The sequence below is a fragment of the Gymnoscopelus microlampas genome (genome assembly GCF_963454915.1).
Source record: "Gymnoscopelus microlampas genome assembly, chromosome: 7".
NCBI lineage: Eukaryota > Metazoa > Chordata > Actinopteri > Myctophiformes > Myctophidae > Gymnoscopelus > Gymnoscopelus microlampas.
In genome coordinates, this window is record NC_139944.1 from 20,907,297 (window position 1) to 20,932,296 (window position 25,000).

Genomic DNA, 25,000 nt, shown 5'->3' on the forward strand with positions numbered 1-25,000 from the left:
CTTGCGATCGTGAGGCACTCTTAGGTAGCTGCAACACTACCTATAGTGCTATAGCTTTGTCTAGGCTGATATTGTCTGTTGAGGATCACAAACTCTTGCCTTCTGTCATGACCCAAGCCCCTGTTTCACTAACACAAAGATCACTCGTTCACAAACCATTTACCAATGAAGAAATTGTACATCTCCTCAGAACCAAAACTAGTGAAAGTAGCCGATCTACAAGCTCACAAACCAATTAAAAGTTGTCAGATTGTACATCGGCTATTTTCACAATGAAGTATGTTATACATTGAAAAAACATACTCTCATTGCTATCTGAAAAGTTGTGAGATTGTAGATCAGCTATTTTCACAATGAAGTATGTAAAAAACACTCAATTAAGTATTTCATGTTATCTTTAACAATTGCAGATGTATTCATTGATAGTCATGTTGTGTGAAATGCAACTTAGATGAAGTCTGCACCAAGTGAGGCTTGAACTGGTGACCTTCAGGTTGTGGGGCACACATTTAAGCGAGAAGCCACCAACAGACAAGAACCTGTGAAAGGAGATCACACAGATGATACAGTTCACGCAAATAGCTGAAAAATCCTGGGTTTAAGTGTTTTTCAAACTGCTCAAGATTGCGGACAATATAAGGGCGGTGCTTACTGGTTAACGTGATAGATGTGTTCCTCATTAGTCAAGGCACATGTGTAAGCAGGTCTAATGGCTGTCGGCCAAACGAGGCATGACTTTTGCCTGTTTAAAGTTTCAATTTAAAAAAAATTGCTATAGCGCCCCCGTTTGACCAATTGGAGTAAGATTGGTTTCAGTGATATTTGGAATGGCCCTTACATTTCTGCAAAGTTTCAAAGAATGGTAAGTCTGCATGTATGTGTTAGGGGCAGATGAATAATTGTCATAAAAACTGCAATATTCATTGGCTCATTAAAGCTTCATTTTTTCACTTATGGAAGATATTTTGCAAACGTTTTTTGGTATAGGTCAAAAGTTCATGTGTAAAAAGTTTCGTGCAGATTACTCAAAAATCCCAGGAGGAGATAGGTTTTAACTGTTTTTCATATAATTCGAAATGGTGGGAGATCTAAGGGTCAGAGGTCAAAAGTCAGAGTGTGAAAGTTGTTCATCATGAGGAGACGCATGTGTGTATTGAAGTTTTATGGCTGTAGGTAAAACAGGGCATGAGTTGTACCTGTTCAAAGTTGTCATTTTCAACTGAGTGCTATAGCGCCACCTTTTGACGAAAGATTGTGAGATTTATTTTTTGATCGTTTTTCATGACCATCTATCATATGGCCGAGTTTCATAAAAAGCGTATGCACGGTTCAGCCAGAACTGGCAAAAACGGCAGAAGAAGAAGAAGAAGAAATGGAAATATAGCTGCAAGCAGCGATAATACGGGGCCAGGAGAGAGAAATGATAATTCCTTTAACAGGTCAGTTCATGAAAGTCCTTGCGGTCTTGTTTCCAATGAGTGCCTGTGAGCAATTAGGGGTTAAGAGTCTTGCTCAGGGACAAATTTCATGTCATCGACACATTTGCTGACCTGGCCTGGAATCGTACCTGGGGCAACCAGAGTCTCTGGCTCCCTAGGCGGGCTCACTAACCACTCAGCTATGGCCACCCCTGAGAGAGAGAGAGAGAGAGAGAGAGAGAGAGAGAGAGAGAGAGAGAGAGAGAGAGAGAGAGAGAGAGAGAGAGAGAGAGAAGAGGAGAGAGAGAGAGAGAGAGAGAGAGAGAGAGAGAGAGAGAGAGAGAGAGAGAGAGAGAGAGACGGAATAGATTGAAGAGACATAGAGAGAGAGAGAGAGATATAGATAGATAGATAGATACGGAATAGATTGAAGAGACATAGAGAGAGACAAATGGAATAGATTGAAGAGACAGAGAGAGAGACAAATGGAATAGATTGAAGAGACAGAGAGAGAGACATGGAAACGGAATAGATTGAAGAGAAAGACATGGAAATGGAATAGATTGAAGAGAGAGAGAGAGCGCCATGGAAACGGAATAGATTGAGTCATGTTTTTTGCATTTCAACTTAAATGAGTCTGCATCAAGTGAGGCTTGAACCGGCAACCTTACGGTCATGAAGCACTCTTAGGTAGCTGCAACACTACCTATAGTGCTATATCTTTGTCCAGGCTGATATTGTCTGTTGAGGATCACAAACTCTTGCCTTCTGTCATGACCCAAGCCCCTGTTTCACTAACACTAAGATCACTCGTTCACAAACCATTTACCAATGAAGAAATTGTACATCTCCTCAGAACCAAAATTAGTGAAAGTAGCCGATCTACAAGCTCACAAACCATTAAAAGTTGTCAGATTGTACATTGGCTATTTTCACAATGAAGTATGTTATACATTGAAAAAACATACTCTCATTGCTATCTGAAAAGTTGTGAGATTGTAGATCAGCTCTATGTAAAAAACACTCAATTAAGTATTTCATGTTATCTTTAACAATTGCAGATGTATTCATTGATAGTCATGTTGTGTGAAATGCAACTCAGATGAAGTCTGCACCAAGTGAGGCTTGAACTGGTGACCTTCAGGTTGTGGGGCACACATTTAAGCGAGAAGCCACCAACAGACAAGAACCTGAGAAAAAGGAGATCACACAGATGATACAGTTTCACGCAAATAGCTGAAAAATCCTGGGTTTAAGTGTTTTTCAAACTGCTCAAGATTGCGGACAATCTAAGGGCGGTGCTTACTGGTCAACGTGATAGATGTGTTCCTCATTAGTCAAGGCACATGTGTAAGCAGGTCTAATGGCTGTCGGCCAAACGAGGCATGACTTTTGCCTGTTTAAAGTTTCAATTTTCAAAAAATTGCTATAGCGCCCCCGTTTGACCAATTGGAGTAAGATTGGTTTCAGTGATATTTGGAATGGCCCTTTACATTTCTGCAAAGTTTCAAAGAATGGTAAGTCTGCATGTATGTGTTAGGGGCAGATGAATAATTGTCATAAAACTGCAATATTCATTGGCTCATTAAAGCTTCATTTTTTCACTTATGGAAGATATTTTGCAAACGTTTTTTGTTATAGGTCCAAAGTTCATGTGTAAAAAGTTTCGTGCAGATTACTCAAAAATCCCAGGAGGAGATAGGTTTTAACTGTTTTTCATATAATTCAAAATGGTGGGAGATCTAAAGGTCAGAGGTCAAAAGTCAGAGTGTGAAAGTTGTTCAGCATGAGGAGACGCATGTGTGCATCGAAGTTTCATGGCTGTAGGTGAAACAGGGCATGAGTTGTACCTGTTCAAAGTTGTCATTTTCAACTGAGTGCTATAGCGCCACCTTTTGACGAAAGATTGTGAGATTTATTTTTTGATCGTTTTTCATGACCAGCTACCATATGGCCGAGTTTCATAAAAAGCGACTGCACGGTTCAGCCAGAACTGGCAAAAACGGCAGAAGAAGAAGAAGAAGAAATGGAATAATGCGAATAACAATATGGGTCCATGCTGGAAGCCTGGCCCCATAAATATAGCTGCAAGCAGCGATAATACGGGGCAGGAGAGAGAAAGAGAAATGATAATTCCTTTAACAGGTCAGTTCATGAAAGTCCTTGCGGTCTTGTTTCCAATGAGGGCCTGTGAGCAATTAGGGGTTAAGAGTCTTGCTCAGGGACAAATTTCATTTCGTCGACACATTTGCTGACCTGGCCTGGAATCGTACCTGGGTCAACCAGAGCTTCTGGCTCCCTAGGCGGGCTCACTAACCACTCAGCTATGGCCGACCCTCAGAGAGAGAGAGAGAGAGAGAGAGAGAGAGAGAGAGAGAGAGAGAGAGAGAGAGAGAGAGAGAGAGAGAGAGAGAGAGAGAGAGAGAGAGAGAGAGAGAGAGAGAGAGAGAGAGAGAGAGAGAGAGAGAAAGAGAGAGAGAGAGAGAGAGAGACACATGGAAACGGAATAGATTGAAGATAGAAACGGAATAGATTGAAGAGACAGAGAGAGAGACATGGAAACGGAATAGATTGAAGATAGAAAGGAATAGATTGAAGAGAGAGAGAGAGCCATGGAAACGGAATAGATTGAGTCATGTTTTTTGCAATTCAACTTAAATGAGTCTGCATCAAGTGAGGCTTGAACCGGAAACCTTGCGATCGTGAGGCACTCTTAGGTAGCTGCAACACTACCTATAGTGCTATAGCTTTGTCTAGGCTGATATTGTCTGTTGAGGATCACAAACTCTTGCCTTCTGTCATGACCCAAGCCCCTGTTTCACTAACACAAAGATCACTCGTTCACAAACCATTTACCAATGAAGAAATTGTACATCTCCTCAGAACCAAAACTAGTGAAAGTAGCCGATCTACAAGCTCACAAACCATTAAAAGTTGTCAGATTGTACATCGGCTATTTTCACAATGAAGTATGTTATACATTGAAAAAACATACTCTCATTGCTATCTGAAAAGTTGTGAGATTGTAGATCAGCTATTTTCACAATGAAGTATGTAAAAAACACTCAATTAAGTATTTCATGTTATCTTTAACAATTGCAAATGTATTCATTGATAGTCATGTTGTGTGAAATGCAACTTAGATGAAGTCTGCACCAAGTGAGGCTTGAACTGGTGACCTTCAGGTTGTGGGGCACACATTTAAGCGAGAAGCCACCAACAGACAAGAACCTGTGAAAGGAGATCACACAGATGATACAGTTTCACGCAAATAGCTGAAAAATCCTGGGTTTAAGTGTTTTTCAAACTGCTCAAGATTGCGGACAATATAAGGGCGGTGCTTACTGGTTCACGTGATAGATGTGTTCCTCATTAGTCAAGGCACATGTGTAAGCAGGTCTAATGGCTGTCGGCCAAACGAGGCATGACTTTTGCCTGTTTAAAGTTTCAATTTTCAAAAAATTGCTATAGCGCCCCCGTTTGACCAATTGGAGTAAGATTGGTTTCAGTGATATTTGGAATGGCCCTTTACATTTCTGCAAAGTTTCAAAGAATGGTAAGTCTGCATGTATGTGTTAGGGGCAGATGAATAATTGTCATAAAACTGCAATATTCATTGGCTCATTAAAGCTTCATTTTTTCACTTATGGAAGATATTTTGCAAACGTTTTTTGGTATAGGTCCAAAGTTCATGTGTAAAAAGTTTCGTGCAGATTACTCAAAAATCCCAGGAGGAGATAGGTTTTAACTGTTTTTCATATAATTCGAAATGGTGGGAGATCTAAGGGTCAGAGGTCAAAAGTCAGAGTGTGAAAGTTGTTCATCATGAGGAGACGCATGTGTGTATTGAAGTTTTATGGCTGTAGGTAAAACAGGGCATGAGTTGTACCTGTTCAAAGTTGGCATTTTCAACTGAGTGCTATAGCGCCACCTTTTGACGAAAGATTGTGAGATTTATTTTTTGATCGTTTTTCATGACCATCTATCATATGGCCGAGTTTCATAAAAAGCGTATGCACGGTTCAGCCAGAACTGGCAAAAACGGCAGAAGAAGAAGAAGAAGAAATGGAATAATGCGAATAACAATACGGGTCCATGCTGGAAGCCTGGCCCCGTAATAATGCGAATAACAATACGGGTCCATGCTGGAAGCCTGGCCCCGTAAATATAGCTGCAAGCAGCGATAATACGGGGCCAGGAGAGAGAAAGCGAAATGATAATTCCTTTAACAGGTCAGTTCATGAAAGTCCTTGTGGTCTTGTTTCCAATGAGGGCCTGTGAGCAATTAGGGGTTAAGAGTCTTGCTTGTGTCGATGACAAATTTCATCAACACATTTGCTGACCTGGAATCGTACCTGGGGCAACCAGAGCCTCTGGCTCCCTAGGCGGGCTCACTAACCACTCAGCTATGGCCGCCCCTGAAAGAGAGAGAGAGAGAGAGAGAGAGAGAGAGAGAGAGAGAGAGAGAGAGAGAGAGAGAGAGAGAGAGAGAGAGAGAGAGAGAGAGAGAGAGAGAGAGAGAGAGAGAGAGAGAGAGAGAGAGATGGAAACGGAATAGATTGAAGATAGAAACGGAATAGATTGAAGAGACAGAGAGAGAGACATGGAAACGGAATAGATTGAAGAGAAAGACATGGAAACGGAATAGATTGAGTCATGTTTTTTGCAATTCAACTTAAATGAGTGTGCATCAAGTGAGGCTTGAACCAGCAACCTTGCGGTCGTGAGGCACTCTTAGGTAGCTGCAACACTACCTATAGTGCTATAGCTTTGTCCAGGCTGATGTTGTCTGTTGAGGATGACAAACGCTTGCCTTCTGTCATGACCCAAGCCCCTGTTTCACTAACACTAAGATCACTCGTTCACAAACCATTTACCAATGAAGAAATTGTACATCTCCTCAGAAGCAAAACTAGTGAAAGTAGCCGATCTACAAGCTCACAAACCATTAAAAGTTGTCAGATTGTACATCGGCTATTTTCACAATGAAGTATGTTATACATTGAAAAAACATACTCTCATTGCTATCTGAAAAGTTGTGAGATTGTAGATCAGCTGTATGTAAAAAACACTCAATTAAGTATTTCATGTTATCTTTAACAATTGCAGATGTATTCATTGATAGTCATGTTGTGTGAAATGCAACTTAGATGAAGTCTGCACCAAGTGAGGCTTGAACTGGTGACCTTCAGGTTGTGGGGCACACATTTAAGCGAGAAGCCACCAACAGACAAGAGCCTGTGAAAGGAGATCACACAGATGATACAGTTTCACGCAAATAGCTGAAAAATCCTGGGTTTAAGTGTTTTTCAAACTGCTCAAGATTGCGGACAATCTAAGGGCGGTGCTTACTGGTCAACGTGATAGATGTGTTCCTCATTAGTCAAGGCACATGTGTAAGCAGGTCTAATGGCTGTCGGCCAAACGAGGCATGACTTTTGCCTGTTTAAAGTTTCAATTTTCAAAAAATTGCTATAGCGCCCCCGTTTGACCAACTGGAGTAAGATTGGTTTCAGTGATATTTGGAATGGCCCTTTACATTTCTGCAAAGTTTCAAAGAATGGTAAGTCTGCATGTATGTGTTAGGGGCAGATGAATAATTGTCATAAAACTGCAATATTCATTGGCTCATTAAAGCTTCATTTTTTCACTTATGGAAGATATTTTGCAAACGTTTTTTGGTATAGGTCCAAAGTTCATGTGTAAAAAGTTTCGTGCAGATTACTCAAAAATCCCAGGAGGAGATAGGTTTTAACTGTTTTTCATATAATTCGAAATGGTGGGAGATCTAAGGGTCAGAGGTCAAAAGTCAGAGCGTGAAAGTTGTTCATCATGAGGAGACGCATGTGTGTATTGAAGTTTTATGGCTGTAGGTAAAACAGGGCATGAGTTGTACCTGTTCAAAGTTGGCATTTTCAACTGAGTGCTATAGCGCCACCTTTTGACGAAAGATTGTGAGATTTATTTTTTGATCGTTTTTCATGACCATCTATCATATGGCCGAGTTTCATAAAAAGCGTATGCACGGTTCAGCCAGAACTGGCAAAAACGGCAGAAGAAGAAGAAGAAGAAATGGAATAATGCGAATAACAATACGGGTCCATGCTGGAAGCCTGGCCCCGTAAATATAGCTGCAAGCAGCAATGAGCGGTTTCGAGAATAATGGCAGACTGGCAGACTGTGACAAGAGTGGCAGACTGGCAGACTGGCAGACTTTGACAGAGTGGCAGACTGGCAGACTGGCAGACTTTGACAGAGTGGCAGACTGGCAGACTGTGACAGAGTGGCAGACTGGCAGACTGGCAGACTGTGACAGACTGGCAGACTGGCAGACTGGCAGACTGTGACAGACTGTGGCAGACTGGCAGACTGGCAGACAGACAGACTGTGGCAGACTGGCAGACTGGCAGACAGACAGACTGTGGCAGACTGGCAGACTGGCAGACAGACAGACAGACAGTGACAGAGTGGCAGACTGGCAGACTGTGACAGACTGGCAGACTGTGACAGAGTGGCAGACAGACAAACAGACAGACTGTGACAGAGTGGCAGAGTGGCAGACTGGCAGACAGACAGACAGTGACAGAGTGGCAGACTGGCAGACAGACAGACTGTGGCAGACTGGCAGACTGGCAGACAGACAGACAGTGACAGAGTGGCAGACTGGCAGACAGACAGACAGACTGTGACAGAGTGGCAGACTGGCAGACAGACAGACAGACAGACAGTGACAGAGTGGCAGACTGGCAGACAGACAGACAGTGACAGAGTGGCAGACAGGCAGACAGACAGACTGTGACAGAGTGACAGAGTGACAGAGTGGCAGACTGGCAGACTGGCAGACAGACAGTGACAGAGTGGCAGACTGGCAGACAGACAGACAGTGACAGAGTGGCAGACAGGCAGACAGACAGACTGTGACAGAGTGAGAGAGAGAGAGAGAGAGAGAGAGAGAGAGAGAGAGAGAGAGAGAGAGAGAGAGAGAGAGAGAGAGAGAGAGAGAGAGAGCAAAGTGCACATGTCTGAATTAACAGGGTCATGTTTTGCATAATGCAATTTAAATGTAAACTGTGACAAGTGGGGTTTGAGCCGTGGACCTTTGGCACATGAGACTAACACTGTATTGATCAAGCTATTCAATCCACAGCCTTGGTCAGTGAGAAGGGAGAATCCAACAAAACAAAACAAAACAAAAGAGGGAATGAAGTACATCATACATTGAAAACAAGTACTCTCAATAAGCGTTTCATTTAACAATTGCATGTTTATTCATTGATACAGTCATGTTGTGTGTAATGCAATTGAGTTGAGGTCTGCATGAGGTGAGATTTGAACCGGCGACGCTCTGGTATCAAGGCAGATGATTAAGCCATTGGGCCAACAGACCCGAACTGATGAAAAGGGAGTTCACACACATGACACACTTTCACGCAAATTGCTCAGAAATACTGGATTTAAATGTTTTTCAAACTGCTCAAAATTGCAGACAATCTAAGGGCGGAGTTTACTGGTTAACAATTGCACATGCATTCATTGATACAGTCATGTTGTGTGCAATGCAATTATAATGAATTCTACATGACGTGGGATTCGAACCAGGAACCCTGTGGTTTCAAGGCAGATGATTAAGCCATTGGGCCAACAGACCTGTACTAGTGAAAAGGGAGTTCACACACATGACACACTTTCACGCAAATTGCTCAGAAATCCTTGGTTTAAATGTTTTTCAAACTGCTCAATATATTTCGGAATGGAAACTAGTGGAAAATAGTCGATCTACAAGCTCACAACGCGTTGCTATCTAAAAAGGTGTGAGATTGTAGATCGGCTATTTTCACAAGAAAGTATGTCATACATAAAAAAAACTACTCTCAAAAGCATTTCGTGTTATTGTCTAAACATTGCACTTGTCTGAATTAACAGGGTCATGTTTTGTACAATGCAATTTAAATGTGAACTGTAATAAGTGGGATTCGAACCAGGGACCTTCGGCACATGAGACTCACACTCTACTGGTGGAGCTATCCAATACACAGCCTTAGACAGTGAAAAGGGAGAATCCAACAAAACAAAACAAAAGCGCGAATGAAGTACGTCATACATTGAAAATAACTACTTTCAAGTATGCATTTCTCGTCATCTTTAACAATTGCACATGTATTCATTGGTATAGTCATGTTGTGTGCAATGCAATTATAATTAAGTCTACCTGAGGTGGGATTCGAACCGGCTACCCTATGGTTTCAAGGCAGATGATTAAGCGATCAAGCTATTGAACCAACACACCTGAACCTGTGAAAAAGGGCCTCAAACATGTATTTGACACAGTTTCATGCAAATTGCTCAGAAATCCTGGATTTAAATGTTTTTCAAACTGCTCAAAATTGCAGACAATCTAAGGGCAGAGCTTACTGGTCAAAGTGATACATGTGTTCCTCATGAGTCAAGGCACATGTGTAAGCAGGTTTAACGGCTGTCGGCCAAACGAGGCATGACTTTTGCCTGTTTAAAGTTTGCATTTTCAAAAAATTGCTATAGCGCCCCCCTTTGACCAATTGGAGTAAGATTGGTTTCAGTGATACTTGGAAGGACCCTCTACAATATTGCAAAGTGTCAAACAAATGTGAGTCTGCATGTATGTGTTAGGGGCAGATGAATAATTTAAAAAAAGCTGCAATTTTCATTGGCTTATAAAAGCTTAACGTTTTCACTTATGGAAAATCCGCTAAGTTACGTTTGTCGGCATTGGTCCAAAGTTCATGTGTATACAGTTTCGTACAGATTGCTCATAAATCCCAGGAGAAGTGATTTTTTTACTGCTTTTTACTGCTTTTCATAGAATTCGAAATGGTGGGAGATCTAAAGGTCAGAGGTCAAAAGTCAAACAGCGAAAGTTGTTAGGCATGAGGAGACGCATGTGTGTATCGAAGTTTCATGGCTGTAGGTCGAACAGGGCATGAGCTGTACCTGTTCAAAGTTGGCATGTTCAATTGAGTGCTACAGCGCCACCCTTTGGCCAATGGTTGTGAGTTTCGGGTTTTCGCCGTTTGGCATAGCCCTCTACCATATTGCCGAATTTCATAAGAAGTGACCAGGCGGTTAGGCCAGAACTGGCAAAAACGGCGGAAGAATAATAATAATAATGAAAGCCAAGGAATGTAATAGGGTTCGAAGCCTTACAGGCTCTCGAAACCTAATAATGCGAATAACAATATGGGTCCATGCTGGAAGCCTGGCCCCATAATGATGCACTCCCATGTGTATGCTTATAATGTGAGAACCCTCTGTCTAAAAGCAATGCAAATACAGCACTAAAAAGATGTTTTCAGGGGACACAAACGCGCGCGCACACCGAAAACAGCAGATCTATAAGCTCACGTAACTTGTCGCATCGTGCTTGTAGATTGGTTATTTTTGGCGTGCAACAGCGTCATAAAAGAATGGTGTACTGCATGTTACTGCATGTAATCCTACAGGCTGGGGGCGGACCAACACTCAGCAGGGAGTGTTGGGCGGGAGGAGTAGGACGGAGGCTCTACGTCCTCCCGGATACAACGGCGGTGACAACACAGAGATGTGTGTGGGGAGGAAATCATAGGTATTAGGACTAAATTGGGGAGAAAAAAAGGGGTAAAAAGCTCAAATAAAAGAGGAAAAGAAAGGTGCACACATACCAGAAACTCATCCCGTATGAAGTACTTTGCCCTTGTGACCCGGGGGTCTTCCCCTGGCTCTGGTATTGCTGTTGTGGAAGAGAAATTGCATGTCATTGCGTAAGACCTACAGTATTGGCTGATTTATACTTGGTTGCGCACAGTTTTGTGCAATTAAAATAGCATAACAATAATAATAATGATAACTATAATAGCTCGAAGTACCCAAAGTCGCTTTACATAAAAGAAAAGGAAGAACACGTGACATAAAGATCAACACAACACACAACACAAACAAAGATCTAAAACTGATATGATATGAACTGGATATTACGGACCAGCCATTATAATGACTTACCATCATCAGGTGTAGTGTAGCGTGCAAACTCAGGGAAATACTCCTCAATTTTAGATTTCCCTGCCAGGACCTTCTCTGCCAGCAGGTCCTGCTTATTCAGGAAGAGGATTACTGAAATGGTCCGTAGCCATCTGCGGGTGAACACAAAGGGTCAGGTTAGAGCCTGGTTTCTGGAGCCTTGCCCGAATCAAAATAGGTCACAGGCCTATTGTTGTTGTGTAGAATAGCAACCTGCTTGAATAAACGTAGGCCAAGGGGATGACACTGTAACTGTACATATTTATAATATAACTTTATAAATTATGAATGAAAAATGAGTGAAATAAAAAAGAAATGTGAATATTTCACAGGGGGTATGAACAACAGCAGAACCTCACACTGTATCATTATGACATTTCGTTTTGTAAATGGTTTGTGATCCTGTTGGACCAAGCTTTATGCTGAATTAACATCAGCAGCAGTATTTGGCTGTCTGAGAAAGCGGCGAGGTTCGATGCATTGTCTAAGCGATTGCCGTTTACCCCACCGCGGTAGGAGACAGAGCCAGCAAAAAATAGAGCAGCGAAATCGAGAAAAAAATCAACATTTGCCGCTGCTGATCTATGGCGAGACAGAGCATCAGCAGGCGCAACAAACCTGTTGTTCCAGATGTTCTTGAAGAGGTTGAGGGCTTCCTGCAGCCTGTTGGTCTGATTGTCTTCTCTGATCACCATGTTGTAGCTGCTACTGGCCACCACGAAGATGATGGCTGTCACATCTATGTTGTGCACCGCACACACACATACGCACACGCACACATGCGGGTATGAACACATAATACATCAGGACTAACATGATCAATTCAAACAATTTGCAAAACTACCATAAAACGTAATAGATACGTCTCGTTGGTTTTGCTCATAATTTATTTAAATGTATTTATTATTCAAATGGCCCAGAGCAGAGCTTCAGGACAGTGAAGCAGCATAGTAGGTTAGCACTCCATACCGTTAAAACACTGGATCCACTTCCGACGCTCATCCCTCTGACCTCCAACGTCAAACATACTGTGTAAAAAGTTACAGGAATACAGTCAGGCGAAGGAAAAGGTTATGGCTAATGTATACTCTTCGTACTTGGTACTTAGCTTATCTACGTGATCACGTGTGGCAACGCGACACATTGTGAGTTGGAAGATAAGCTATTTTCTAGTCTAAATCAGGCTCAAGTACGCTCTTAGTGGAGTCAGATACATTGGCCATGATTCAGAACGCTATAATCTTATCTCTGCCTGAGACATGAAGGAACACATCTGTAATGAGGGAGTGTGATTACGTATTATTTTCAGGAATCCTACTACTATATTGTTTTCAATATCACAAAGTCATACTTTTTACAGTGTGGCTACTCAGTGTCGAGCCATCTAGAAGAGGGTCTCTGTCTTGTCTGTCTGGGCATCTGTGTGTCTGTGTGTCCGGAGCTAATCTTGCAAACCAAACCGCTGGACGGATCAGCGTAAAATTCCTTAATTTTATAATTTTATAATGGAAGTCAAAGGGGCTGTGATCAGGCTGAAACCTTCACCAAATGTGGAGTAATATGTCATAGATACGTCACAGACATCCACATGATAATATTTGTTCATGCTTCTTCAGACCCCTAATAACGCTGTTATCCCTGAGTGTTGGACAACTAAAAACTAAAAACATATTTTTTGAGGTGTCCAGGGCTGACTAATGACCAACAAGAACAACAATAACTCACTGGAAATTGACTTTGTCTATTTGAAATCTCGTCTCGAAGATCCCGGACGTCAGCACTCTGCATCTCAACAGGTCCTGAAAAGACAAGAAGAGAGGAACGGGAGGAACATTAGACGGGGAGAAGAAACAGAAAGGAAAGGGAGGATTACAGTCAGATGGAGGAGACAGCAGAGAGAGGAGGACAAGGAGAGATAGAAAAGAAGGAGAGAGGGGAGGGATGGAAGAGAGCGATAGATGATAAGGGAAGGAGAGGGAGATAAGGAGGAGAGGAAATCCACTTGAATCAAATCACCATTTTGGCGCTGTCGGGTGGAAACCTTGTATGTCCAAAACGGTTCCTTTTTTATTATTATATAAAAAAAAGATTTTAAAATAGTATGACAAAGTAAAGCATTAATTTATGAAAAAACATAAAAAGTTGAACTACAGAGATACAACGTTTCCGCCCGACAAGCGTCGATTTGCATAATGATTGAACCATTCAATGACCCATGACATTCCTGTAAGACGTCAAACATTACTCAGCACATAATGCAGGTTGTGTAAGACACAGACGGTGTTTCTCAACCTATCACCCCACATATTGTGCGCATTACCCATTGCTGACAAAGTATTGCCAACTTTAATATTTTATCTTTAATATTCATACTTTATTTTATAATTGTATAACATCCGGTAACATTTAACTGTGTATGAGTGAGTGACAAATACAATACTGATGAATATCTCATCTTTTTTTCATTTGAAGGACCCCCAGTTTGATATGCATTAGATCACAGACCCCTAATTGATATGATCCTCAGTGTTAGTTTAACTCTGTTTACGGGTCCATTTGGTTTCATTTGTACAGACCCGTAAGGGTCCGTTTTGGTTCCTAACTATCAATCATTTGTCAGGGAACCCCTGGAACCCCATCCAGGACCCCTAGGGTCACTGGACCGCACAGTGACAACCAGTGGTGTGTAAGGTGCTACAACACACATGCTATAGTATGTAGGTAGGTGTGTATATCTGTAGACTGTAGAATGTGTGTTTGTTAGAACGTAAAAAAGTTAAAACGTACCTGATCAGTGGGTGAGTAGTCGTTCAGCTTGACCACATCAATCCTGTCTAAGAAGCTGCAGAAGGAAGAGAAAAATAAGTTAGGCCTCTGAGACACATGTTAAATGTAGAATAACAAAACATATAGTGTATATCGGAAGTTGATTTGTAATTGTCAATATGTTCCACACACAACACTGCTCATCGCAGTCGAGATAAAAACAAATCGGGTACGCCACTCTGGTTTATGTCCCAATGCTTTGGCCAAATAGTCTAATACAGTAAGGGTAGCCATAGCTTAGCATAGTAATACAATTTGGCATTAAGCAGACGCTCTTATCCAGAGTGACTTACAATAAGCAAGGTAAACACATGCATCAAATGCAGAGAGACAGTGTAGTGCCTCAGTAGACTCGGATCACAGGTAATCCAAGAACTTGAGCACTCCCCCATTGCTCCACCGGGCGCAGCCCCATAGCGCCCACTGCTCCTGATACTTAGGATGGGTTAAATGCAGAGAACACGTTTTTTTCCCTGTACATGCAAAAGCCTTGACGAGCCATGTGACAGGAACCTGTCTCCTGTTTTTGTAGCGTGAGACAGCTTGATGTACAAGTACACCCCCTGGACATGACACTAGTATGTCGCAGGGACATACCCCCAATCCAACCCTTGATGCTGAATGCCAAGAAGGGAGGCATTGGGTCCCATGTTCATAGTCTTTGGTATGATCCGGGCGAGGAATCAAACCCCAACCTCACAATCTCAGGGAGGACACTCTAAGCACAAAGCCACTGAGCAGCAAATGTACAGTGGCAAATACGGCAAAGGAGTGCAGACCAGATTCATTCCTTCAATTCAATTCATTCATTCCTTATGAACATCTGAGCTGGATGAAGCTGAAACTGAACTCCCCCTGTGGGCTTTAACAGAGATCTTCCCTGCTTCACTCATGTATTACTTGGTGAGGATAGAATGTCACACATTTCTCACACATGCACAAAGGCACATACAATACATCCACCGGCAGTTAAAGCAAGGGGAAAGGGACATTGACAGCCAGCAGAGGGCGTGTGTTTTAATTGAGAGTGATCGGAGACAAGGAGGTCTGAGTCACCAGCAGCCTTCTGCTCTGTCAGACTGGAGGAGCCAGTCAATGGAACCGCTGTAGTATAGTACTTACACAGGAGGAGAGGGGTGTGTGTGTGTATGTGTGTGTGTGTGTGTGTGTGTGTGCGTGCGTGCGTGCGTGCGTGCGTGCGTGCGTGCGTGCGTGCGTGCGTGTGTGTGTGTCTATAATACAGTCAGATTGACAGACCACCTACCTTAGTCAGTAGGCTACTGAATGTGTATAGTTTTGGCAATGCACTGACCTACATTCACGCTGTGGGGGATGTATGAATTTATAATTGATTTTGAATGTACCTTTCCAATTTTGCCCATAACAAGAGCAGATGCTGTATCTTTATTTCTCATACAAAATGAGCTGTGGGACTCTACTTTTACACAGTGAACTCCTCAGTGTTCGTTTAAGCCATTTGGGTCCATTTATAATTTGTTTCTGTCAGGTGGAAACCTTGTATATCCTAAATCATTCCTTTTTAATTATTATTTTAAAAAATATTTAAAAACATAATTAAATAGCTGAGACACGGCCCCCGGCCCCACAGGTTGAGAACCACTGGTCTATTATGACATGCCCAAAAATAGGGACACTAGGGTTCGTGTGGTTTAAACATCCAGGCTGTGTCTTGCGGTCCTTTCAGATCAAATAAAAAGGCCACATGATGTGAAAACAACGGGAGTGGCTCCGCTCTGGCACTGGGTAGAGAGGAATGAGCTATAAGTCAGGCCACCCAGAGGAATTAGGTGATTATCTGGTTAGTTACCGTGGCAGGCCCTAAAAGTCTCCCCACCCTGCATGTACTGTCCCGTAGCAGCGCTACTACTGCCCATTATGGATAACATGGCAGTCTACTTCTCAAAAGGGGTGCGATCGTTTAGAGATTAACAATATTGAATGAATTGAAGGAGATAGGAGGACATCTTAACAAGAGCAAAACTAATAGTGATTAAATTAAGGTTTTAGCTATGACCACCTGCGCGTTTCACCGTTTTAGCGCTCCTTCAGCAGCAGCTGCTTCTAAATTTCTACGCTTTTCGGCAATAGTTCTGTCTTCTTTCACTTTCTCCACGCCGTTTGGTGCCCCCCCCCCCCCCCCCCCCCAAAGTTGGTGCCCTGTGCTTCAGCACCTAAAACATTTCCGTTAAGCTGGCACTGCCCAAATCCTTAAATCAATGTAAACGTTTGCCGTGCACGTGGCCGGCCATTCATGCACATTCATGAACGTGCACGTGTATGCGCACCATGGGCGTTGCATACAGGCAACGAGTCACGACTGATTGACACATATCAGCGTCGAATTTAGATCAACGCAATGCGTTTCTGATGTTTGAGCACATGAACAGAAAACGATAAACGTCTATGCAACCATTGAAAACAACTATTATTATTCTAATTGTGGCAAAAACTAGGACAATTCTGAAGTGAATGTTGGAAACCGGGACATACAAGTGTTTTAGAGATATTTTTCGGGACTCAGGAGTCAGGACACACAGCTTGAAATCAGAACAATCCCAGCCAAACCTGGACGTCTTGTCACCCTAGTCTGTCTGTCTGTCTGTCTGTCTGTCTGTCTGTCTGTGTCTGCCAGTCCTTCTATCCAATGGAGAAGCAGGATGCTGGCCGTGGGGGCAAACTAAAGGTATGCAGTGGTGTAGAGTAACTAAGTACATTTACTCAATTACTGTACAACTTTGAGGTACTTTACTATACTTTACTTTTCCATTTTTTATACTTTATCCTTCCACTCCACTACTTCACAAAGGCAAATATTGCAGTTTTTACTCCACAACACTGATTTGAAAACATTAGATACAAGTTACTTTGCCGTTTTATTAGAGTTTTCTACACTGTGGTATTGCTACTTTTACTTGAATAACAACTCTGTGAGTACTTCTCCACCACTGACAGTATGTAAGGCCCTCAGAGAGGACTGGGAATGTAGCAGGCTGGGGTGAAATGTGACAAGAGGGCTGCAGGTCACACACTGACAGCAACACACACACACACACACACACACACACACACACACACACACGCACGCACGCACACACACACACACACACACACACACACACACACACACACACACTGAGGCCCCTTTTCCACCAAAAGAACTTTGGTTCTAGAACTGGTTCCGTTCTAGATTCTTGGAACCATGGTGCTTTCACGGAACCGGCCGCGAACCGGCTTGCGCCTCCACTAGTTTTAAGCAACGAAGACCGTTGGTCTACACACACATAATACCCAAGGCCTGTAGTATGGGCCAATATAAGGCTGATACTTGTCACAGAAGGTTTGCTTCCATATTCAGGTCAAATGAGCAATCTGAAGGATTTAGGCTGAAACGCGTTTGTCTCAGACTACCGCTGTGCACTTTAAAGATAAATCATCTACAAGACCTAGATCTATTTTCGGTCATTCAGTTTGTTCTATATTGGATTACAGATCGTAGAATTAAACCATCCATGCATCTGGTTGAACTAAAACTTCTCTCACTCTACTGTATAACAACCAGGTCATGTCTAACACCTATTTACCCGTATCACAATGAAAGGTTTCAAGGTTTTAAAGAAAATAAATACAAAGGTTTTTCTATTTATTTTAAATGAATGTGATATTATCAATAAAGTCTTTATTTTGTATTGGAGGGCCCACTTGCAATATCCTCACGGCCCACCACTGGGCCCCAGCCCCACAGGTTGAGAATCACTGATCTAATGCATAGCGTCGCTGACGGGCAGAAACCTTGTATCTCCAAATTTCAACCTTTTATGTTTTTTCGTCATGTAATGCCCTACTCTGTCATACAAGAGTGTCAAACAAATGTAGAGAAAATAGCCGATTTACAAGCTCACAAAGCGTAGCATCACGTGATATTGTGCGCTTGTAGATCGGCTAAATTCACTAAAGGTTTCCACTCGACGGTGACAATATCATACTGGGTGTCCTTGAAATTGTGATTAGTATACATACAGTATGCAGTCAGGTTGTTCTTGTTTGGAAACACTTGTAATCAGGATGTCCTGGCCATGGAATGTGGAACGGAATGAACAACAAGCCCCATCAAGCCCCATCCATCCATCCAGTCCAGGGTTTGTTTTGCACCAAGGACAACTCTCCGCCATGTTGTGTTCAAACCCCCTTCGCTGGAATTGAAGCCCACTTCTGGGTTCTCGTCCAGCCTGCTGTTCCTATTAATGGCCCAGCAGATGTGTGTCTGTGATGGCTGACTCAGCAGCCACACATAGACTATAATGTATGGTAACTCTTCCTTTTCGTTTATATATTTAGTTTGTTTATTTTAAGCTGGACATTATTAACAAGTTGAAATGACGTCATTTATTGTTTGATTTTCTATGAGTTTATTTGCATTTGATTTGACTGAGTTTCTTTGAGTTACCAGTTCTGTGGGAGGTGCTGACTAACATACATGGGCATGATGGGCTGGCCAAAGCAATGGGGATCAGCTGCTCTAGATCTACAGCTAATTGGAGAAATTGGACTGCACCACAGTCCCTCTGTACCATGGGGTGGGGCAGGGGTTTTTTCTTTTGTGTTGAGCACATTTGTTTTTGTTATCTATTGAACCATTTATCTGCAACCACGGAAAAAGAAAATAAAGAAAAATAAATAAAAAAAGAGAACAATATTTTAAAACCAACAAAAGTTTCCCTGCGTCTCTCCTTCCGACCAACTCGGTCCCTGACAGTGTCGTTATTTCACCTTCTACTAGTCTCAATAAGATATAATCTCAATGCAAGTTTAAATCATCATGATATGCGTTTAGTAAATTATGGTCCCATTAATGTTTTAATTAATTATAAAGTAGGGTATGTTTCTAGGGTTTCTACTGGTTCTACCGAGTGAAGACCCGCCCTTGCCGTGGTTGCAGCCAATAGCATTAGGGTTCCCGTTAGCATTTCAGACCGGATATAGAAAGATGGCGGGTTTGAAATCGCTGAAAAACAGGCTTCAAAACGGGTCAGTAGAAACCAAGGGCGTGACTTTGGCCATTAAATGTTATGGTTGCGTTCTGTTGTGTTCAGGTGGCAAGGAAGCTCCGCTGGATATGAAGCCACTAAGGAAGAGCTTTTCAGGATTATAGTTCTCATTAATGGCCTAGAGAGGGTGTTGCCATTTCCCCCCTGTTGGCTCCTGAACAATTACCGAGGGATTTGACCGGACTTTACATTTGATTTTATTACCGTAGTAATCATTGTCATAAATACTTTATGCTTTCAGTCGCTAGTTTAAAGCCTTCTTTCAATAACCATAATATGCGTTTTGTTAAATTATGGTCCCATTATTTTTTTTTAGCAGAAAAAGTGGCTTCCAAACGGGTCTGTAGATGCACACACACATGCACACGCACACGCACACACACGTTATTGTATTACAATACATGTGAGGACATCAACGTTTTAGCACCGTGATTTTCTGAATGACACTTTTACATTTGTTTTGCCATTTTTAACCATAACCCTAAAGATGAAAATAGCAGATCTACAAGCTCACATCGACCCGGCACGCAACTAAGTGTAAGTCAGGCGTGACTTCAACCCCAACCACTAAATCTAAACCTCTAAATGCCTAATCCTAACCCTAACTCCAACCTGAATCTTTTCTTAATTGTAAGCCAAACTCAACCAAATCTATTTTTAACCACAAAACAGCCATTTCCCATGTGAGGACCAGGAAAATTGTCCTCATAATGTCTATTTCTCAAATTCTGCAATGCTTGTGGGGACATTTTGGCCCTCACAAGTAATACGTGTGTACACACACACACACGCACACGCACACGCACACGCGCACACACACACACACACACACACACACACACGCACACACACGGAGGGCAGATAACCACACAGTACAAATCGTCAGTGTTAATTTAACTCTGAGAGTTTAAAAATGGACCCAGAAGGACCCATGAGAGGAGTTAAATGAACACTGAAGATTTGCTAGTGCATTGGGCCAGTCTGGTGCCTCCAACTCCCCCCAGAGGCTGAGTGGCTCTGCTGTTCTGTTCTGTTCTATTCTGTTCTGTTCTGCAGTGGAGGACAAAGTATATTGTTGCTGTCGGGCATAAACCTCTTACTCAAGTAAATGTACTTAGTTACTGTCCACCACTGGCCAACAGCAGTGATGGAAGAAGTACTCTATTCTTTTTTTTAAAGTAAAAGTAGCAATACCCGAATGTAAAATCACTCTGTTACAAGTAGAAGGACTGTATTCCAAATGTTACTTGAGTAAAAGTACAAAAAAATATTGCCGTCAAAATCTACTTACAGAACCAAAGTAATACTCTTTTTGCTGATAGGCTATTTTCGAATAGCCAAAGTATAAAATAGGGCTTAAAGGGATAGTTCACCCCCAAAATTACCTTTTTTTTAATCGATTACTAATGGAGCCTTGAATTCATGGCAATGATTTTTTTTTTGTCGCATTCCTAAGCCAATAATTTGTCTCCATTGAGTAACTTGTGACTAAAGATGTTCAATAATTGTGGTGGAGAAAAAAGTACCATATTGTCTCTGAGATGCAGTGGAGAAGTATAAAGTATTGAAAAAAATGGAAAGACTCAAGTAAAGAAAAAGTTGTATTTAAGTACAGTACTCTGAAGCTTATAACCTCCTGGCAATGCCATCCAAAAAAACATCACATTCAACGTTTAATTCAAACCGCTGCTTACTTGAAAATGTACTATTTACAATTCAGCCATTTAGCCTAGACTTACAGTAAGCAAGGTAAACACAAGGTAATACATCAAATGCATAGTAGGATCATAGGTAAACCAAGAACCTATCATCAGTCTAAACTGTATAATATCAAAAAATAAATAATGTGTACATTGAAACTATACACACTACAGGATGCCAGGTCTACAGATAAATATGGCATATGTCTACATAACATGCTGTCTAAATGACATTTTAGCCTTTGCATAAGTCTGCAAGGTCGTCAAGGGTCAAGTCAAGTGTTAAGGCCCACACTTCTGACCACGGCTGCCGTGTTAAGAGGTCGGATGGGTCGTGTGCATTTTCAGAGCATGTTTACTTTTTTTTATGATCAATCAGATCAGGCTGTGAATGAATATCATCATTAAAAATCTTAAAAGAGTTTTGTCAATTATTTGGGGGCCCACTTGCAATATCCTCACGGGCCACCAGTGGGCCCACAACTTGAGAACCATTGTTTTAATGTATAATCAATGCTCCCAATTACGACGTTGTCGCGCGTCAAATATAGCGGATGTACAAGCTCACGACACGTATAGATCTAACTACTAAATTGTCTAAAAAAATATATAATATCAATTAAATTGATCAGTTCGATTAACTGTTGCATCCCTAGTCTGAACTAGGCTTAAGCCAAAAAAACAAGATTAACACTAACCCCAACATTCAGAGCCATACAAAGCTAATAAGGAATCAGGCAGTGGAGCTAACATGGCAACCACTGACCACTGTCGACAGCCAAACCCGTGTTTATCTATGGCTCTGGTCTGGGTGGTGTGCCGACAGACCCAGCACAAACACGCGGCTCAATTTTTAGCAGTTCTCCCCTATTAATAGGAGAGTTGCCAATAATAACCCTTGCCTAGTAAGTTGAACTAAATAATAGCGGCTGCCCCAGAAACAGAGATGGTCTGGAGCTGTGTGTGTGTGTGTGTGTGTGTGTGTGTGTGTGTGTGTGTGTGTGTGTGTGTGTGTGTGTGTGTGTGTGTGTGTGTAGCACAGCTAGGGTTATTCTGGGGTGGCAGACAGGCTGACATAGCCCCTGTAAATACATACAGCACACTTGTCTGGTGAATAGAAATAGCCTAGTATTTACAAGAGCTGATAAAAAAAGATGTATCCATATTATATCATTGCTGTCGGGCGGAAACCTTGTATGTCCAAAACCGTTCCTTTTGAATTATTCCTTTTTATTTTAAATAGAGAAAATAGCCTATCTACAAGCTCGTGTAGATGTGGCATTTTCACAGTTTTTGTGTGACACTCTTCTATGATGGAATAGGGCATTAATTTACGGAAAAACATTTTAAAAAATTGAAATATGGAGATATTAGGTTTCTGCCCGACAGCAGTGATTTGAATGCTGGACGATGGTGTATTGTAATGTCACCATTTCCAGTGATTTTATTCCAAAGATGAATTAACATAGGCAGGGATGAGCAGCACACACAAACGCACCCAGACACACTACCACGCAAATATACACACCTATGATTTGTTTGACTTAAAATGTTCCGTTATCTAAATCAACTGTCCTTTCCAACCAAAGAAGACAGTTCTATGTAATCAATCTAGGCTAATTTTAGAGAGGAATAAGGTCATTTTTTCATTCAAACTAATTTAGGCTATGCTCTCCACACTTTTCCATTTCCAAAAATAAAGACTACCACAAAAAAAACGTTTTGTTTATTGCTATCTAGGCCAGTGGTTCTCAAACCTTTTCAAGTCAACCAAGACCCCCAAAGTAGCAGATCTACTTCGTGACACGCTATGAGCTTGGATATCTGATTTATATACGAAGTAGCCAAAGTATAAAATATGATAAAGTGGTTAAAATTATTGTGATGCCGTATTAACCAATTATGCTGGGGACCTCCTGGAAACTCCCCAAGGACCCCTGATTTTGACGTTTGAGAACCACTGATCTAGGCAGTAGACACCCACTTCTTAGAATAGAATGACCCGAAAAAATCTACACACCACTCCCATAAAGCATAAACGGCAACATGTTTCAATTCTACCTCTTTCCATGCTCAAAAACAAATATGGAAAGAAATAAAAAGTTTTCAAATGCTACAACCAAACATTTGCCTAAATCTTAAACATGGCTAAGGCTTTGAGAATTCATCAGAAAGGTTTTCTTTTTTTGGGGGGGAAGAATTCCCTTTTCCTCAGTGATCTCACTGAGGAAATATACATCCTACAACAAACAGCAAAAAGCGCAATCTACAAGTTCAAGTGCAACATTTTAATTTCTTTTAATTACTATTTTCGAATTTACATTTGATTTAAAATTTTGACAAATCTTGACACATTTTCCCAAAACAGCGATAACGTGGTTAACATACATTTTAAATTAAATTGTTAAATAGTGACATTATCACACATAAATATCAAACATATCCGACAGTTTCCCAACAGTAAGATGCATGTATTTATTTCAGTCTGACCAGAAGCAGGGATGAAAAATATCCCCACCGCCCATAAAAACCAATGATATGAGACATGAGAGGACATGCAGAGGCTGCAGTGTCGAGTCGACAAACGGCGCGTTGCCCAACAAAGCTGATATTGCTCTCATAATGCATTCATCCTGTTAAAGACGCAGTATTAGGGCGGATTACCCAGATTGTGAGATAGTATTTACCTTCAGCAACACTATAGGATTAGGCTACTCTGAACTGGTCTGAAGCCAGACTTATACTCAACACAACGGCTAACCGGAACAGAGGGCACCTGGTGTTTCTTTTTAAAAATGTTGTAATTTATATTAGATTTACATTTACATTTCTAAAATAAATGATGGGCCAAATACAAATACTACACATTGCTACAAAACCTGTGATATCCACTCATTTCATTAGCAAGGAATTGAAGGATAAAATTAGGTCTGATGGTGATGTATCGTGCATGTTCAAATCATATACACTTTACATTATTTCAAACGATTTTCCAAGGCATACATTTATTCTTTAATTCTTTTTACATTTTGGAGGGGAAAAAAAGCGAGGTGCCCACTGGACCTGTATCCAACACATCGTATCGTGCACAGAAAATAGCTGATCTACAAACTCACAATGCGACGCATTGTGAACATGTAGATCGTCTGTTTTCGGCACACAACACCGGCACGCAACTAGGAATAAATCAAGCTTAAGAACAAATGTTGACTCAGAGCCCAGACGCCGGGCGGAACACATTTAATGGTGACTTCTGCAATTGTAACAATGCATAACTGACTCATTATTCAGATCAACTTTAACACAGGCTGGGATTTAAGCTAAACTGCCATGACAATATAAATAATTTTAATTCTACAATCTAAATAAACTAATTCCACAAATGGAATACTCCACCCAAAGACTATATTATTTACAGTTATAAAAAAAGTCCCAAGTCCTAAAAAAAAGGACAAAGTGCTAAGTATTGTTGATCCAGAAATTAAAGTGATTTACATTGAATTAAATGCAATAACAAGCAAAAGGAAAAGTTTTTTTTTCCACATGTAAATAGCAGCCAGGGTGACACACACGCGCACGCGCACACACACACACACACACACACACACACACACACACACACACACACACACACACACACACACACACACACACACACACACACACACACACACACACACACACACACACACACACACACACACAGAACATCTGGAGGTCTTTGCCCCGTGCCTGCGTGACTGGGCTGTGCACTGAGCACACAGAGAATGAGTTGGCGGACAGGATTATGGCGTTAAATAATGTCCCAGAGTCTGACAAAATATTCCACATCTGCCTCAATCCATTTTTGTCAACTCGGGTTTTCCAACAAGCAATTAATTTTACTGTTCAGTTTAGCAGTGACGGCTCTTAAAAAAGAGCACCGGAGGGCGTGTGTATTTTTAAACAATATGCTTAATAT

The 25,000-nt window shown here is 41.6% G+C and overlaps 1 protein-coding gene across 1 annotated transcript in view; it reads right to left on the bottom strand.

Moving 5' to 3' along the window:
* The window catches only part of LOC311048499 (guanine nucleotide-binding protein G(s) subunit alpha-like), a gene marked incomplete at its 3' end in the record, with an annotated part of 61,431 nt that overhangs the window by 5,416 nt on the left and 31,015 nt on the right, over window positions 1–25,000 (bottom strand). Inside the window, exons 8-13 of the mRNA XM_084061758.1 lie at window positions 14,235–14,289; window positions 13,173–13,246; window positions 12,417–12,475; window positions 12,066–12,186; window positions 11,430–11,560; window positions 10,958–11,160 (exon numbers count right to left, since the gene is read on the bottom strand). Coding sequence (XP_083917884.1) covers window positions 10,958–11,160; window positions 11,430–11,560; window positions 12,066–12,186; window positions 12,417–12,475; window positions 13,173–13,246; window positions 14,235–14,289 — 643 coding nt within the window. The remainder of the gene's footprint in view (window positions 1–10,957; window positions 11,161–11,429; window positions 11,561–12,065; window positions 12,187–12,416; window positions 12,476–13,172; window positions 13,247–14,234; window positions 14,290–25,000) is intronic.